General features: G+C 42.3%; 1 protein-coding gene across 25 annotated transcripts in view; it reads right to left on the minus strand.

The window, feature by feature from the left end:
• Positions 1-15424, minus strand: part of LOC138985979 (cilia- and flagella-associated protein 61-like) — a 30656-nt gene extending 15232 nt beyond the window's left edge. For 4 of the 25 annotated variants that reach the window (XR_011462924.1, XR_011462927.1, XR_011462925.1 and 1 more), the window contains exons 1-3: positions 14772-15307; positions 9470-9657; positions 2423-9357 (exon numbers count right to left, since the gene is read on the minus strand). Coding sequence is in view for 1 of the 25 variants with exons in the window: in XM_070364423.1 (XP_070220524.1) it covers positions 15330-15355 (26 nt within the window). In the remaining 24 variants the exon portion in view is untranslated. The other 21 variants (XR_011462926.1, XR_011462922.1, XR_011462919.1 and 18 more) reach the window with 21 other exon arrangements.
• Between the last annotated feature and the right edge of the window lie 739 nt (positions 15425-16163).

Consider the following 16163-nt stretch of genomic DNA (forward strand, 5'->3'; position numbering starts at 1 on the left):
AGATAAATCACTAGACAGCTGTATTGAAAACCACAGCATACTTCTCAACACTGATGATGCATAGATGAGATGACCTGCTTTCTAAATGGGTTCATGAATAATCTTCCTACCTCAGGACCTATTTTCCCTGGCAAGAAAAGATTTAAAGAAGCAACAAGGAACACGGTTTAAACTTCAAATTCAAACATGGCGACTTTTTGACTCTGTAGGTGCTGATAATGACATATTTTTTGAGGATCATTCTGGAATTCAGGATTAATCAAAAGAAAAAGCATAAGAGAATGAATGCCTTGCTTTGCCAACACAAATCAGTAAAACAGTATGAAAAGCACATCGTTCAAATTCAGACTTGCTTAGGTTTCTAAGGAAGTTGCCCTGAACTAGTGACAACTTCAGTTAGCTTGTAAATGGATACAATTTTTAAAAATCACATAAAGCATATCTGAGAAGTAAATGAGATAAAAATATACAAGCAGAATTGAACACACAGTTGACCCTAAATAAAGGCTAGTTCCTTGGCCTTCTTTTCCTTTCGAAGTTACCATTTTGGCTGATTCTAATTAGCAGCGAATATTTGGATTTACTTATAGATACACCTCTTGGCTGCACTACTAAGTTTCAGAGTCTAAATGTTTTAAGAGGACAGTCAGAATATAGCACTAAAAAACATTTTAAATAAATAATATTTTAAAGCATATTTTATATAAAACAGGTATTATAATTTTTCATATAAGCTAATTGTTCTTAAGAAGGAAATGACATAAAAACAGAGCTAAAAGCTAGAAACAGAAAAATAACAGAGCAGGAAATGTGGATAAAGTGCTACCAACCATGAGTTATTCAGACAGTTCCAACACAGAGATCTAGTTCATCTGCAGAAACCCTAGTGGGACTGGGGGGTGATGGATATACAACCAGACTAGACGTCTAGAACAGCACTATGGAGCCTGAATTCTGTCCTCGTGTGATCTGTGACATTGAAAGCTACTGGAATGGCCAAAATGTCAATATCCTCACTGATAAAGTGAAGAATATCAACGGAATCATTGAGTTCCTTTCGTTTCTGAGCTGTCCATGAAGTCTTTAGGGAAAACACTTCCCCAAAGAATCATTCATCAGGATGAAAAACGCTTGGACCTTCAGGCTAGCCTCCTCTCCTAGGCTTCCTTCCCAAGATAGTTCCCAGGTGAATGGGAAGAAGGAGCATTTAACATCCTCATGATGGTGGGCAAGATCCAGGGTCTGGGAAAAGATGTCCTCTACCTCTTCTGGTCTCCAGGGCTGCATCCCTTGTCCCCTGGGTGTCCCCTGGCCTCCAGGGCTGAAATCTGAGGATGGTGTGGCTAGCGATCTGATCTGCCTTGGTTTGCTCCAAATGGTCACTTCCTGGCTGACTCAGGCTTGTGTTAACTTCTGCAGGCTAACTGAACAATTGCCATGTCCTTCCTTCAGCCTCTGCCTCAGAGGTCACCTCACCTTACCATCGTGTGCATCACGATGAGATCTCTCCATTCTCAACTCTGCATCCCCATCAGATAAAGAATTATGGTAGCAGGGCAAAACTCAAACCCAGGCCCCCCATCTGCCTGACCACACTGCTTTGCCCAGCTTACTTGTGATGTGCCCAAGGCCCAGATTGCTAATTCACCTGAAAGCATAGGCCTCCAGTGGCAGGCGGTGGGAGGTGGTGGGGGAGGCAGGGGGGGTGGGGGGGGAGGAAGGGGGGGTGGTGGGAGGAGGCAGGGGGGGTGGGGGGGAGGCGGGGGGCGGGGGGCAGGCGGGTGGGGAATCAAGAGACATCCCACTTTCTTCACTCTTTCTCTCTCTCTCCATCTTTCTTTCATTTCCCAGGACAGCACATGGCCTAGCTTTTCTTTCTCTTCCTTTATACCCAGCCCCTTCCCGCCTACCTACTCCACCTAAATATGCAGGGGTCTCTTCTCTGCAGAAGAAGGAAAGGGCTACCCACTCCAGTATTCTTGCCTGGAGAATCCCCATGGACAGAGGAACCTGGCAGGCTATAGTCCATGGAGTCACAAAGAGTCAGACATGACTGAAGCAACTGAGCCCTCTTCTCTGCACTATTAAAAATCTCTCTGAACTGAAGCCTCTATGCTCAGTTATTAATCTGAACCCTCTATGCTCAGTTATTAATCTGATAATAGGAAGTAGGAAGCCTTTCTCAAGAAACTGCTTGCAAGACAGTAGTTTATATCATTCTGTTTTTCAATCATAATAATGAATATTACCTTGGTCTTTCTCTTGGTATTTCTCCTATAGAAATTATATTTAAATGAATACTGAGGGTAGAAGCAGCAAAGGTGTTTGACTGAAGAAAGCAAAAAATTATATATTTTAAAACTTTATCTCCATAATAAAGCTATTTAAAAAAAAAAGAGTCAGCCTAAATATTACTACATACCTAGATAAAACAGCGAGATGCCAGGAAAGGATGAACTGAGACTTGGAGAATGCTGGATGTTAATGAAGGGAATTAAGATAAATCAGTGCAAAATATAGAGAAAATGTGAGAGATAAAAACTAAAATGTCTGAAATTCCTCTGGAAGTCAAGTGGTGAAGACTCTGCACCTCCAGTGCAGCGGGTTATGGGTTTGATCTCTGGTCAGGGAACTCAGATTCCACATGCCCTGTGGCATGGACAAAAAATAAATTAAATAAAATACCGTCTTCTAAAAAAATAAAGAAGAAAAAGAAAGAAAACATCCTGCGTACTTTGTGTACTTTCTCTACATACTCATGTTGCTTCATAGAGAAGTAATTATGCTACGCACAATCTTCCTGCTGCGGGCATGACACTTTCTGGAGACCAGGATAAATAATTAAGACACCCATGTCCATGGTTTATTTCTCTGCTCTCTTGTTCCAGAAAGGATTCCAAGCAGCTGACAGGGATAACTCTCAGCCTACAGGAAAAATGAATGGTATATGATTAAAGAGCTTCAAAAAAAAAAAAGAAAAGAATGTTTCTTCTTTTTAGAAGCATTTAAAGGTGTAAACTCTCTAGTTCACACAGAAAAAGAAGAAAGAAATGTTGGAGATGATATCGCTGTGTAAAGAAGACAGACCAAAGTATGAGAGAAAAATGAAGATTCAATCAAGGAAAGCATGGTGAAGGGCATGTGGGAAGTGAGCTGGGCGACATGACACGAAGCTTAAGAAGATGACCCTGGAGCCTTTAGAGGGGGTGAGACGGAAGCCAAGAAGCCGGCAGCCATGATGGTCCAGGTGGGGGGAGAGGAGAGTCTACAGCAAGGCAGCAGCCATGGAAAACATCAGAGGAGTTACAAAAATAAAAGAAGCAAGACTTGGCCAATGACTGGGTTCTGGATCAAAGGAAATGGTGGGGTCCATGACAACTATGCGGCTCCAAGCCAAGCCAACTGCAGGAATGATAAAAACAATATGAGAAATGGCCCACTTCCAGTCTTGCTCTTAAAAAAGAGCGATGGTAATTTATTTTCCACATAAAAGTTTTCTGTGATAACAATATCAATAGACGTAAAAGTGAAAATGAAAATTTTAAAAAATTTGTTCTGAATCAGTATACTTAATAGTTGTGAGATGCACTCTGATTTAGAACATAACATGCCATTTGTTATCTTTGAAGTATAAGAGAAATCAAAAAGATAAAACACTGACTTGACCCAAAGTGTTTGAATTTGTAAGTGTCATCTCACACTGAGTTTATACACCTTGTGGATTGCTTTATTTTTGCAGAGCTATCTATGATTACCAGTTGTGTTTCTTTTTGAAGTTTATTCTTTGGTAGAAATAATGTAAAGCTATATGTAGTCTGTTAAGCAACATGGTACCAGATTAGGATGGTACCTAATGGTACTTTCTGTCTCTATGAATTTGCCTATTTCAGATATTTCTTACCAATTAGATCATAGACTGTGTAGCCAACCAAACTGCCCCAAGAACTCTTACGCTGTTGAGCAGCAGTAAAAATTTACTTTAGCTCAAACTTAGCAATTAGCATCTCAGACATTTCTGGTTTAAGACAATTTAATTTTGGTAAAGACTCATTAAGCGCAAAGCACACTGGCTAACCGGTTTTTTCTCCCTTCCCTCTTCCTTCCCGAATTGCTCTGGGTCCAAGGGAAACCTGAGGATCCTCCTAGCAATGGTGGGGGCAGACGTCGTCCTCTGCTGGCCTCTGCAGGGCGGCAGCCTGATGAGGCTGGACTCTGGATCTGTGCCCCTCGGGACAACTGGTCCGCGCTGGACTGGGCAGACGATGGCTTCCCTCGTTGCTGACATCTGAGCCTGACACTGCCTCCCGCCACCCAGATCACTGCCCATGGCAGTCGCCAATGCCAACTCCTGGCTTCTGAATCCACACAGAGGGTGAGCCTTTTTCCCCCCTCTTCACACCCTGTGCCTGTCATGGAGCCTACATAGAACAGGCATTCAACAATATTGTTGAATGAAGGTGAATACATCCTTCAAAATCCAACTAAAATATTATCTCTTCTATAAACCTTTCTTTAATGCTGCCACCCCTTCTCACCCTCCACTGTTTGTTCTGTGCTCCCGTAACAAGTGGATCTTGCTGCCAGTGGGGCAGGCTGTATCATAACCACTGTATGGGTATCATCTCTCTCACACGATAAAAATTCCACTGCCCCTCACTGCCCAGGGGACGAGCTTCCCAAGGCCGCCCTCAGATCCTTGCCACATAAAAAATATGCTCCATACCCCCGTGGAGACACAGACACAGAGAACAGGCTTATGGACACAGCTGGCAGGGGAGGAAAGAGAGGGTGGGATGTATGGAGAGACTAACATGGAAACATACATTACCACATGCAAAATAGATAGCCAGTGGGAAATTGTTGTAGGACTCAGGGAACTCAAACAGGGGTTTAGTGACAACCTAGAGGGGTGGGATAGGGAGGGAGAGGGGAGGAGGGAGGGGACATGGGTAAACCTATGGCTGATTCACATTGATATTTGGTAGAAATCGACACAATACTGTAAAGCAATTATCCTTCACTTAGAAATAAATTTTTTTAAAGTATGCTCCATAAACATTTAAAGTAATTAAAGCCTTGTCATTTTAAATTAGATTTCTTTTCAGAAATAATAATATGGAAATTTTACAAAATAAATCATATCGGTATAAAATGAAAAAAAAAGTCTCCATTCAACCCCAAATAATTTCAAGAGCCAGTATTGAAACTCTTCAAATTTCTTTTTAAGTGAGTAAAGTAATGCCTAATAACCTGAGTTAGTAAAGGAGAAAATTTACACTAGAGGTTCCTAAGTGAAGAGGCCAAGAAGGATATAAAGGCAGAGAGTATTGCATTTGCAGACTCACGCACCGCACCAGAGGATGGAGAGGCAAGTAGGGCCCTTGAAGGTGAGAAATTTGAATTTCCTCCTGATGCCAAGGACAAACTCTGCCTAATCAGTTCTATCAACAAATATGTATCTTAGTTCTCCGGCGGAATGAAATCTTTCTGATAGGTACTTGAATTTTTCTCCACTGATTACCTGATAGCACCTGCCTATGGATGGTTTCTGACATAATTTGGATTCCAGAAAAATTAAATCTAAGCACTTGTGGGTTCAAGAAAATCTGAAGATGGTGGTACTGAACTGAGACGTTCAGATTGTGAATGGTACACTGAGTTGGGAAAAGAATTAACACTGAGAATTTTATTATTCTTTCCATATCAACATGTCCTCTGTTTTCTCTAAAGTCACTTCAGAATTTTTCATACGCAATGTCCCCTTAGAGGAGGCTTACGGAAAAAGAAGACAGGCAAGCTAGGTGGTCTTCCTACTAAATGGGCAGAAAAGTTTTCTCCAGGCAGTTTCCCCAGAACCAAAAGTGCTGTTGATCAAACTAAAAGATGGAGAACACAAGCTGAGGCTTGGAGAATGGAGGCCTCCCAATGGAGTCAACAGAGAGCCAGGGTTCTGAGCACTGGTTCTGAATCAAGCCGCCTGTATTCAGACCACAGCTCCACCATCCACTGCGTATCCTGGGCAGGTAATGTATGCCTTCGTCTGTTCCCTTGTAAACTGAGATCATTATGGGACCTATGGCTAGGGCTGGGGGAGGGGGTGGGGTGTGCATGACAGCAAAGTTGATATATGTGTGAAGGACATTAGAAGGGGTCCTGTCGTCATCCCCTCCATCATTCATCATTGTCTCTGTTCCTTCACATCACTGTCTGTTCCTCATCTGTCTACTATGGCCTCCTTTCCAATAAGTATTATCTCATAGCCTTCTATTTTATCCCAGATAACCATTTCTTTCTTTGCCTTGGAAATGAACAGAGATCATTCTGTCATTTTTGAGATTGCATCCAAGTACTGCATTTCAGACTCTTTTGTTGCCTGTGATGGCTACTCCATTTCTTCTAAGGGATTCTTGCCCACAGTAGTAGATACAATGGTCATCTGAGTTAAATTCACCCATTCCGGTCCATTTGAGTTCACTGACTCCTAAAATGTCAACGTTCACTCTTGCCATCTCCTGTTTGACCACTTTCAATTTGCCTTGATTCATGGATCTAACATTCCAGGTTCCTATGCAATATTGCTCTTTACAGAATCGGACTTTACTTCCATCACCAGTCCCATCCACAACTGGGTGTTGTTTTCTCTTTGGCTCCATCTCTTCATTCTTTCTGGAATTATTTCTCCACTCTTCTCCAGTAGCATTTGGGTACCTAACGACCTGGGGAGTTCATCTTTCAGTGTCCTATCTTTTTGCCTTTTCATACTGTTCATGGGGTTTTCAAGGCAAGAATACTGAAGTGGTTTGCCATTCACCTCACCAGTGGACCATGTTTTGTCAGAACTCTCCACCATGACCCATCCATCTTGGGTGGCCCTACACAGCATGGCTCATAGTTTCATTGAATTATACAAGGCTGTGGTCCATGTGATCAGATTGGTTAGTTTTCTGAGATTGTGGTCTTCAGTCTGTCTGCCCAGAGAAGGATAGAGAAGATAAGAGAAGGATAAATGGCTTACAGAAGATTCCTGATGGGAGAGACTGACTGAGGGGGAAACTGGGTCTTGTTCTGATGGGTGGGGCCATGCTCAGTAAATTTTTAATTCAATTTTCTGTTAAATAGTGGGGCTGTGTTCCCTCCTGCTGTGAAAGTGCTACAGTCAATATGCCAGAAAATTTGGAAAATTTAGCAGTGGCCACAAGACTGGAAAGGGTCAGTTTTCATTCCAATCCCAAAGAAAGGCAATGCCAAAGAACACTCAAACTACCACATAATTGCACTCATCTCACACGCTAGCAAAGTAATGCTCAAAATTCTCCAAGCCAGGCTTCAATAGTATATGAACCGTGAATTTTCAGATGTTCAAGCTGGTTTTAGAAAAGGCAGAGGAACCAGAGATCAAATTGTAACACCCACTGGATCATCAAAAATGCAAGAGAGTTCCAGAAAAAACATCTACTTCTGCTTTATTGACTATGCCAAAGCCTTTGACTGTGTGATCACAACAAACTGTGGAAAATTCTTCAAGAGATGGGAATACCAGATCACCTGACCTGCTTCCTGAGAAATCTGTATGCAGGTCAAGAAGCAACAGTTAGCACTGGACATGGAACAACAGACCGGTTCGAGATTGGGTAAGGAGTAACTCAAAGCCTGTATATTGTCACCCTGCTTATTTAACTTATGTGCAGAGTACATCATGAGAATTACTGGACTGGATGAAGCACAAGCTGAATTCAAGATTGCTGGGAGACATATCAATAACCTCAGATATGCAGATGACACCACCCTTATGGCAGAAAGTGAAGAAGAACTAAGAGCCTCTTGATGAAAGTGAAAGAGAAGAGTGAAAAAGTTGGCTTAAAACTCAACACTGAGAAAACTAAGATCATGGTATCTGGTCCCATCACTTCATGGCAAATAGATGGGAAACAGTGGAAACAGTGACAGGCTTTATTTTTGGGGCTCCAAAATCACTGCAGATGGTGACTGCAGCCATGAAATTAAAAGACACTTGCTCCTTGGAAGAAAACTTATGACCAACCTAGATAGCATATTCAAAAGCAGAGACATTATTTGCCAACAAAGGTCCATCTAGTCAAGCTATGGTTTTTCCAGGAGTCATGTATGGATGTGAGAGTTGGACTATAAAGCAAGCTAAATGCCAAAGAATTGATGGTTTTGAACTGTGGTGTTGGAGAAGACTCTTGAGAGTCCCTTGGACAGCAAGCAGATCCAACCGGTCCATCCTAAAGGAAATCAGTCCTAAGTATTCACTGGAAGGACTGATGCTGAAACTGAAACTCCAAATCTTTGGCTACCTGATGCAAAGAACTGAGTTATTGGACAAGACACTGATGCTGGGAAAGATTGAAGGCACGAGGAGAAGGGGATGACAGAAGATGAAATGGTTGGATGGCATCACCAACTCAATGGACATGATTTTGAGCAAGCTTCGGGACTTGGTGATGGACAGGGAGGCCTGGTGTGCTGCAGCCCATGGGGTTGCAAAGAGTCGGACACAACTGAGAAACTGAACTGAACCATTTCTTTTGGGGGCTTCCTTTGTGGCTCAGTGGTAAAGAATCCACCTGCAATGGAGGAGATGCAGGTTCGTTCCCTGAGTCGGAAAAATCCCCTGGAGGAGGAAATGGCAATCCTCTCCAGTAGTCTTGCCTGGAGAATTCCATGAAGAGAAGAGCCTGGCAGGCTACAGTCCATAGGGTCGCAAAGAGTCAGGCACGACTGAGTGACTGAGCAACACACACACAACCGTTTCTTTTATACTATAAAATTAGGAAATGAAGAACCTAAATTCCTATGAGATATCAGTATTAGATAGAAAGACAACTTCATTTTTCTTTTCTTTGCACAATGCTTTTCCAAACTCCTACCCTAGGACCACTCCACCAGAATGGAATAAAGGCTCCCAAACGAAGGATGAACATGAAGGACACTACACCTGGCTTACTTTTCTGGCTGGTGACACTCCAGCCTCTGACTAGAAGGTTCAAGAACCCTGTTGTGAAAATGGATATTGGAGATTTAGAGAATGGAGATTTGGCTCCCGTTCATAAGCAAAGGCTTCTTTGAGAAAGAAAAGACTATGTTATTTTACAACCCTATCAAGTTATACAACCCTGGCTGATTTCTGGAAATAAGTTTGTCATTGAAGGCATGAGGCAAGCCCCTTTTTAAATTATTGCAAGCAATCTGTGGAAGCATAATGCCAATCCCCGCTCTCAAAGGCCTCATTGTGAGCGCTGGTGCTCGGAGCTGCTAATTGCTGGCCGCCTTCCATCCTCCTCCTGCAAACACCATACCATATTTGTCTTTCAGCTGTCACTATTTGTTAGGGACCTATAAACAGAGAAGATGCTTTCTTAGCAACCACTGTGAAAACGTAGAACACTCCCTTCCCCCACCTCCAAAACAAGCCTGAAATGAGGAAAGAAAGGAAAAGGGAACTGACCAAGGTCCATGTGAAAGTCAGAAGGACAATCCAGTACGGAAAGTTTCAAATACTGCTGGCTGCCTTTGGCTTGGGCGAAAACAAAGAAAAAAATTCACAAGAAGCTTTCAGAAGCCAGCTGCCAACAGATTAAAGGGCGACTAGAAATGATCTCACCGCCATTTGTAGACGTCTGGTCACACGGATATCTGCAAGATAACCAAGAATAATCTGGTTACGTTATTCAATTTTACTTCTTTGGAGAATGCTTTGGGCTTCATCTTGCTATTTTTAGTCTTTGGTGTCAGACACCATGGAAAGTCATCGCCAAGGCAGTTCAAGGATGACATGTTCCTCCAGAACAGGTAAAAGTTCTGGAAACCAAAATGACCGAAAAAGCAGCTGGAGATCAAAGCATTCAAGAGATTCTGGAAAGAAGGAGCAGGGAGGAGATAGGGAGGTTTTTGTTGATAACCACAGAACAACATGATGGATGCTACATTTTAGAGAGCATTACAGAAAATCATCATGTCTGTAAAGAAAGCAGAAACTTAAAAAAAAAAAAAAAATTACCGCAGAGGATCTGTGGGAGCACCCCTGGCCATTGAAGCTTTCAGGAAGTTGAAAATGTTTCTGGAGTTAAATCAGTTCACTCTCGCCAGCCTGAGAACAGCCAGTTTGGAAAACAGGACTTGTAGGCATGGAAACAGCAGGCATCTTGGTAACAAAACTCATTACTGGGTTTAATGGAGGAAAAACTGTGGAGAATCCTCAAGAGGGAAGGATAGTTTGGTGCAATACTGCAAGGCCAGAGAGTGTGAAACCTAAACTGAGAGTAACTAAAATACGCTAAGCTTCAGTAATTGAGTGAAAGAATTAAACTTCTGTGAGCCACGATCCTTCAAGTGCTGCCTGTGGGCAAGTATCTGGGATGCTAATCATCAAAGCAATGAAAGTAAAAGACACCCAGAAGAAATTATTTAATCCTATATTCCCACCATGTCCTTGAAGACATATGACATTTTAGAGATAGTTAAGAACTAACTCTCATAAATAACGTTTCAAAATTGGAAAAAGCAAAAATATTGTGAACAGAGTTTTTATATTGAATGCCAACTTTCATGCTCATTTTGATCCCCACAATAGCTCATTGATAAGGATATTATTTGGGCTTCCCCGGTAGCTCAACAGTAAAGAATTAGCTGCAATGCAGGAGATGCAGTTTCGATTCCAGAGTTAGAAAGATCCACTGAAGGAGGGCATGGTAACCCACTCCAGTATTCTTGCTGGAGAATCCCAAGGACAGAGGAGCCTGGTGGGCTACAGTTCATAGGGTTGCAAAGAGTCGGACACGACTGAAGCGACCAAGCAGGCACGCACACATACAAGGATATTATCTCCACTGCATTACACATGAGGAAACTGAGGCCCAGAGGAGCTGAGGTCTGTAAGCATCAGAGCCAGGCTTCCAGCCTAAGCCAGGACTGCTCCTCCCCTTCATCCAGCCTCCATCCTGCACGTACTGATTCAGGTAAGGCTGCAGTGACACGTGTGGATACAACAAGCCACTCTCATGGTGCTGGTCCTACCCCCATCAGAACAGGCCACTGCACGAGCAGGCAGAGGGCATAGTGAGCATTTTTACTGTAAAAATGGGAAACTTTGTTGTATACTGTTTGTATTTTTTTAAAGCTCTTTTCCTTGGTCACAAATTTTGTCTTTTTTTTTTCTCTTCCTCTTTTCTTCTTTCTCTCTCCACTTTTACACACTCAACTTACACTGGAGCCCCAAGAGTAAAAGGAAGCTCATGAACTCTGGACTTCCCAGGGTACTCGCTGTGGCCAGTAATGACCACCCCACCCACATCCTCCTCCTTGCCCAGCCTGACTCCAGCTGCTTTGTTTGCTGATAACTAAATAGTAAAGGCAGCAGACGGGCAGCCTCAGGGAAAACTGGGGAATCGGTCACAGCTATTGCCAATTTCTCATGACCTCTGGTCTTCTAGGAGGCCCTGTTAACACGGCCAGAGAGTGATGGTGGGAAGTGGAAAACTGAGTGGAAAGCACACTCACCATTAAGAGATAGGTTTGGTGTGATTTGGCTGCCCAGCTTCTGAAATCTAAAGGTAGAACTCTGGTCTGGGGATGGCAGTGTGGCCATATATGATCAGAACTACTGTGAAAATCACCATATTCTAACCTAGTCCCTCAGTTTCACATACAATATTTAATCACTTGTTGTTCCTTCTCCATTTTTCCCCAATTGTAATTTAGAGGTTTCTTTTTTTCTGCCAGGATACTAATAGCAGTGCTTTTCATTAACCTCAGCTACAATGGGTTTAACTGTCCACTAGCGTCTACAGGGTTACACAGAGTCGGACACGACTGAAGCGACTTAGCAGCAGCAGCGGCAGCGGCAGTAGTGACTAGAATATGAACTTCCTTTCCTTAGTGAAAAGAAATTGACTTAATACAACATAAGAGAACAAAAAAAGAGGGAGATCTATAAACTACTTCAGTTGCCTGTGTGCTTAGTCATGTTTGACTCTTTGTAACCCCATGGACTGTGTCCATGGCAAGAATGCTGGAGTGGGTTGCCCTTTACTAATTCAAGGGATCTTCCAGACCCAGAGATCAAACCCACATCTCCTGCATTGGCAGGCAGATATTTTATCCCTGCGCCACCTGGGAAGCACTTTAGTTACAAAAACATAATAATTCTTCAAGATTATTTTCAATACATGTAATTAAGAGATGGGAATACCAGACCACCTGATCTGCCTCTTGAGAAATCTGTATGCAGGTCAGGAAGCAACAGTTAGAACTGGACATGGAACAACAGACTGGTTCCAAATAGGAAAAGGAGTACATCAAGGCTGTATATTGTCACCCTGGTTATTTAACTTATATGCAGAGTACATCATGAGAAACGCTGGACTGGAAGAAACACAAGCTGGAATCAAGATTGCCGGGAGAAATATCAATAACCTCAGATGTGCAGATGACACCACCCTTATGGCAGAAAGTGAAGAGGAACTAAAAAGCCTCTTGATGAAAGTGAAAGTGGAGAGTGAAAAAGTTGGCTTAAAGCTCAACATTCAGAAAACGAAGATCATGGCATCTGGTCCCATCACTTCATGGCAAATAGATGGGGAAACACTGGAAACAGTGTCAGACTTTATTTTTTGTGGCTCCAAGATCACTGCAGATAGTGATTGCAGCCATGAAATTAAAAGACGCTTACTCCTTGGAAGGAAAGTTATGACCAATCTAGATAGCATATTGAAAAGCAGAGACATTACTTTGCCAACAAAGGTCCGTCTAGTCAAGGCTATGGTTTTTCCTGTGGTCATGTATAGATGTGAGAGTTGGACTGTGAAGAAGGCTAAGCGCCGAAGAATTGATGCTTTTGAACTGTGGTGTTGGAGAAGACTCTTGAGAGTCCCTTGGACTGCAAGGAGATCCAACCGGTCCATTCTGAAGGAGATCAGCCCTGGGATTTCTTTGGAAGGAATGATGCTAAAGCTGAAACTCCAGTACTTCAGCCACCTCATGCAAAGACTTGACTCATTGGAAAAGACTCTGATGCTGGGAGGGATTGAGGGATGGAGGAGAAGGGGACGCCAGAGGATGAGATGGCTGGATGGCATCACTGACTCGATGGACTTGAGTCTGAGTGAACTCTGGGAGTTTGTGATGGACAGGGAGGCCTGGCGTGCTGCGATTTATGGGGTCGCAAAGAGTCGGACATGACTGAGCGACTGAACTGAACTGAATTATTTGCAACCATTCATTTACATGAATTTATACTTGAATAAAATGTGGTATATACTGACAATACCAAATGCTAGCAAGGATATAGAGTAACTGGTCCCATACACTGCTAGTAGGAATGCAAAATGGAACAACCACATGGAAAAACTATTTATCTGTCTCTTAAGTTAACTATACACCTTCCATAGGTCCACTCCTAGGAATTCACAAATGAAAACATAAGTCCACACAGAGTTAAATGTAAGTGTTCAAAGCAGTATTATTCATAATAACCCCAAACTGAGGGGAAAAAAAAACAATTTTTCATCAATAGGTAAAGATAAACAAACTGTGCAATATCCACAGTATAGAATACTACTAAGGAAAAAAAATAACAGAGGAGGAGGAAGAATGGACAACTGATAAAACAATATAGGTGAATCTTAAAATCACTATGCTAAATGAAAGAAGCCAAACACAAAAGAGTCCATACTGCATGAGACCATTTATATAAAATTCTAGAAAACATGAACAAAGTCATTGAGACAAAAAGCAGATGAGTGGTTGCCCAAGGCCAGGGAGAGATGCTGCCAAACATCTTACATAGCATGAAAGCCCCCGCATAATAAAAACTATTGGGCCCAAATATCAATAGTGCTGAGGTTGAGAAACCTGAGCTAGTCTGACCAACCAAGAAGCGAGAAGACTCAAATTACTAAACTCAGGAATGAAAGATGAGACATCACTACCAATCCTATAGAAAATAAAAGGATTACAAGGACATGCTATGAATACTTTTATGCTAACAAATTAGGCAATTTAGACGAAATAAGAAGATTCAAAAAAGGTACACAGTAACAAAATTGACTAAGTGAAAAGGATAAAATATGAACAGATCCATCACAAATAAAGAATTTAAATTAGTAATTGAAAATCTTTCTTCAAATAAAAGGCTGGGTCCAGATGTCTTCACAGGTGTATGCTATAAAATATCTACAGGACAAACACCACCACTCCTTCAAAACTCTTCCACAAAACACAAAAGAGAACTAGTCACTCAAGGCTAGTATTCCCCTAATACTAAAACCCGACAAAGACATCACAAGAAAAGAAAACTACAGGCCAATATTCTTCACAAGTCTAAATGCAAAAATTCTCAACAAAATGTCAGCAAGCTGAACTCAGCAACATATCCAAAGGATTATACACCATGACTGAGTGTGAGTACAAAGTTGACTTAATATCTAAAAGTCAATGTAAAGTAATTTTAATTAATATGAATAAAGGACAAAAACCATATGATCATGTCAACACATAGAAAAAAAGCATTTGTCAATATCTCACACTCAGTCATGATAAGAAGTCTCAAAACTAGAGTTGGAAAGAATTTTGTCAACTTGATAAAAGGATTCTTTGAAAAATCTGCAGCTACCATCACACTGATTGGTGAAAGACAATGCTGTTTCCTCTAAGACTGAGAAAAAGACTACATATTACATGATTGCATTTGTGTAATGTCCAGGAAAAGTTAATCTATAGAGACAGAAAAGAAGAGAGAGAGAGATACTTACAGGGTAATACGATTTTATCCTTGATAAACGGAATTTTCCTTTCTCAAGCTAGCTGGTAACTGCTGACTAAGCTCCTCCTTGGCCCCAGGATGTCTATATTTTTTCAGAAGCTCATCTCTGATCCCAAGGAGCAGGCACTGGCAAATACCCTCCGCATGCAGAGGGGTGTGTGGTTCCCTCAGAACCAGAAGGGGTTTGCTTCAGAAATATGGGAAAGGAACATTGAAGAAAATGCTGTTAAGGTCTCCAAACCTGAATTTTATCATTCAGAGGAACAGGTCCATGTCTAAGGAGACAAAGAGCACATGTTCCAGGAAGAAACGTCACTTCAACACAAAGGCATTGCTCTGGAATCAAGAGAGCGAGAGAACCCAGCTATGATGGCAGTGCTTTGGAGATAAATCCCTCTGTCATCACACCACTTGATAAACAAGTCACACCCAGCCTCTCGGCAACTGCAGGAGTTTTCAGCACATCACAGAGAAAATAAAGGGAACCTAGTCAGAGGGGACTATTGAGAGCAGAAACACTGTTCCCTGCAAGTAAGCAGCACCATACCCGGAATGTTGTGAGCACTTGCTCATCGCATATGGATGCAGCTCAAATCCCTTCGCTGTCCTCACATTACATAGAGCATGGCAAGATCTTGAGTCCTGGACACCACTGGTGTAGGAGACAGATGTCACCATCCACCAAAATATCTATCTGCATTTCGGCTGGTAAAGTTACAGAGTGCTGCCTTTCCCCGTGTATCATTTTGCAACCACGAGCAACTAAGGGGCAGAGGACCAAGAAGACAATTGATTAGTGGCCTGATTCTTTCTGTTTAAAAGCCAAAGAATTTCAAAATCTGCCTGCTGAACTAGCATAATCTTATGTGTGTCCCAAGAACAGCAAAAGACCGTGGTAGACATTTATCATCATGATGGGAGAAGGGTGTCTGGAGGATGGATCCAGACACAACAGCGGGGCCTAGGTAGAAAAACTGCTGATCCCCAGCCAGGAGTGTAGCTGATGCTCCAGCCACACTGTCCCAATGTGTGTGCTAAAAGGCAAATGGTACTCATGGTAATGGAAAGAGATGTGTCATTAGAGCTAGAAGGCTTTGGTGTTTTGTTGTCAAGGAGGTTTGTTGTGGGATATTCTTGGCTGAATATAGGCTTAAGGAACCACGAGGAGTAAAAAGTCCAGTCAGTCCCCTTGGGAGGCAGAGATGCTGGTGACCACGGAGACCAGAAGGTGCCTGGACCAGAAGTGCTAGCATCCAGCCCAGAGGCTCCATCATCCTAGGAGCCCCATGGGTCTACCTGTTATTTAAACACCATCACTTAAGTACCAGTGCCTCCTGGAACAAAACAGAAGCAGGTGTTTTCTCAACACCTGTATAAGGAC

Source organism: Bos mutus, chromosome 27 (assembly GCF_027580195.1).
Source record: "Bos mutus isolate GX-2022 chromosome 27, NWIPB_WYAK_1.1, whole genome shotgun sequence".
Taxonomy (NCBI): Eukaryota; Metazoa; Chordata; class Mammalia; order Artiodactyla; family Bovidae; genus Bos; species Bos mutus.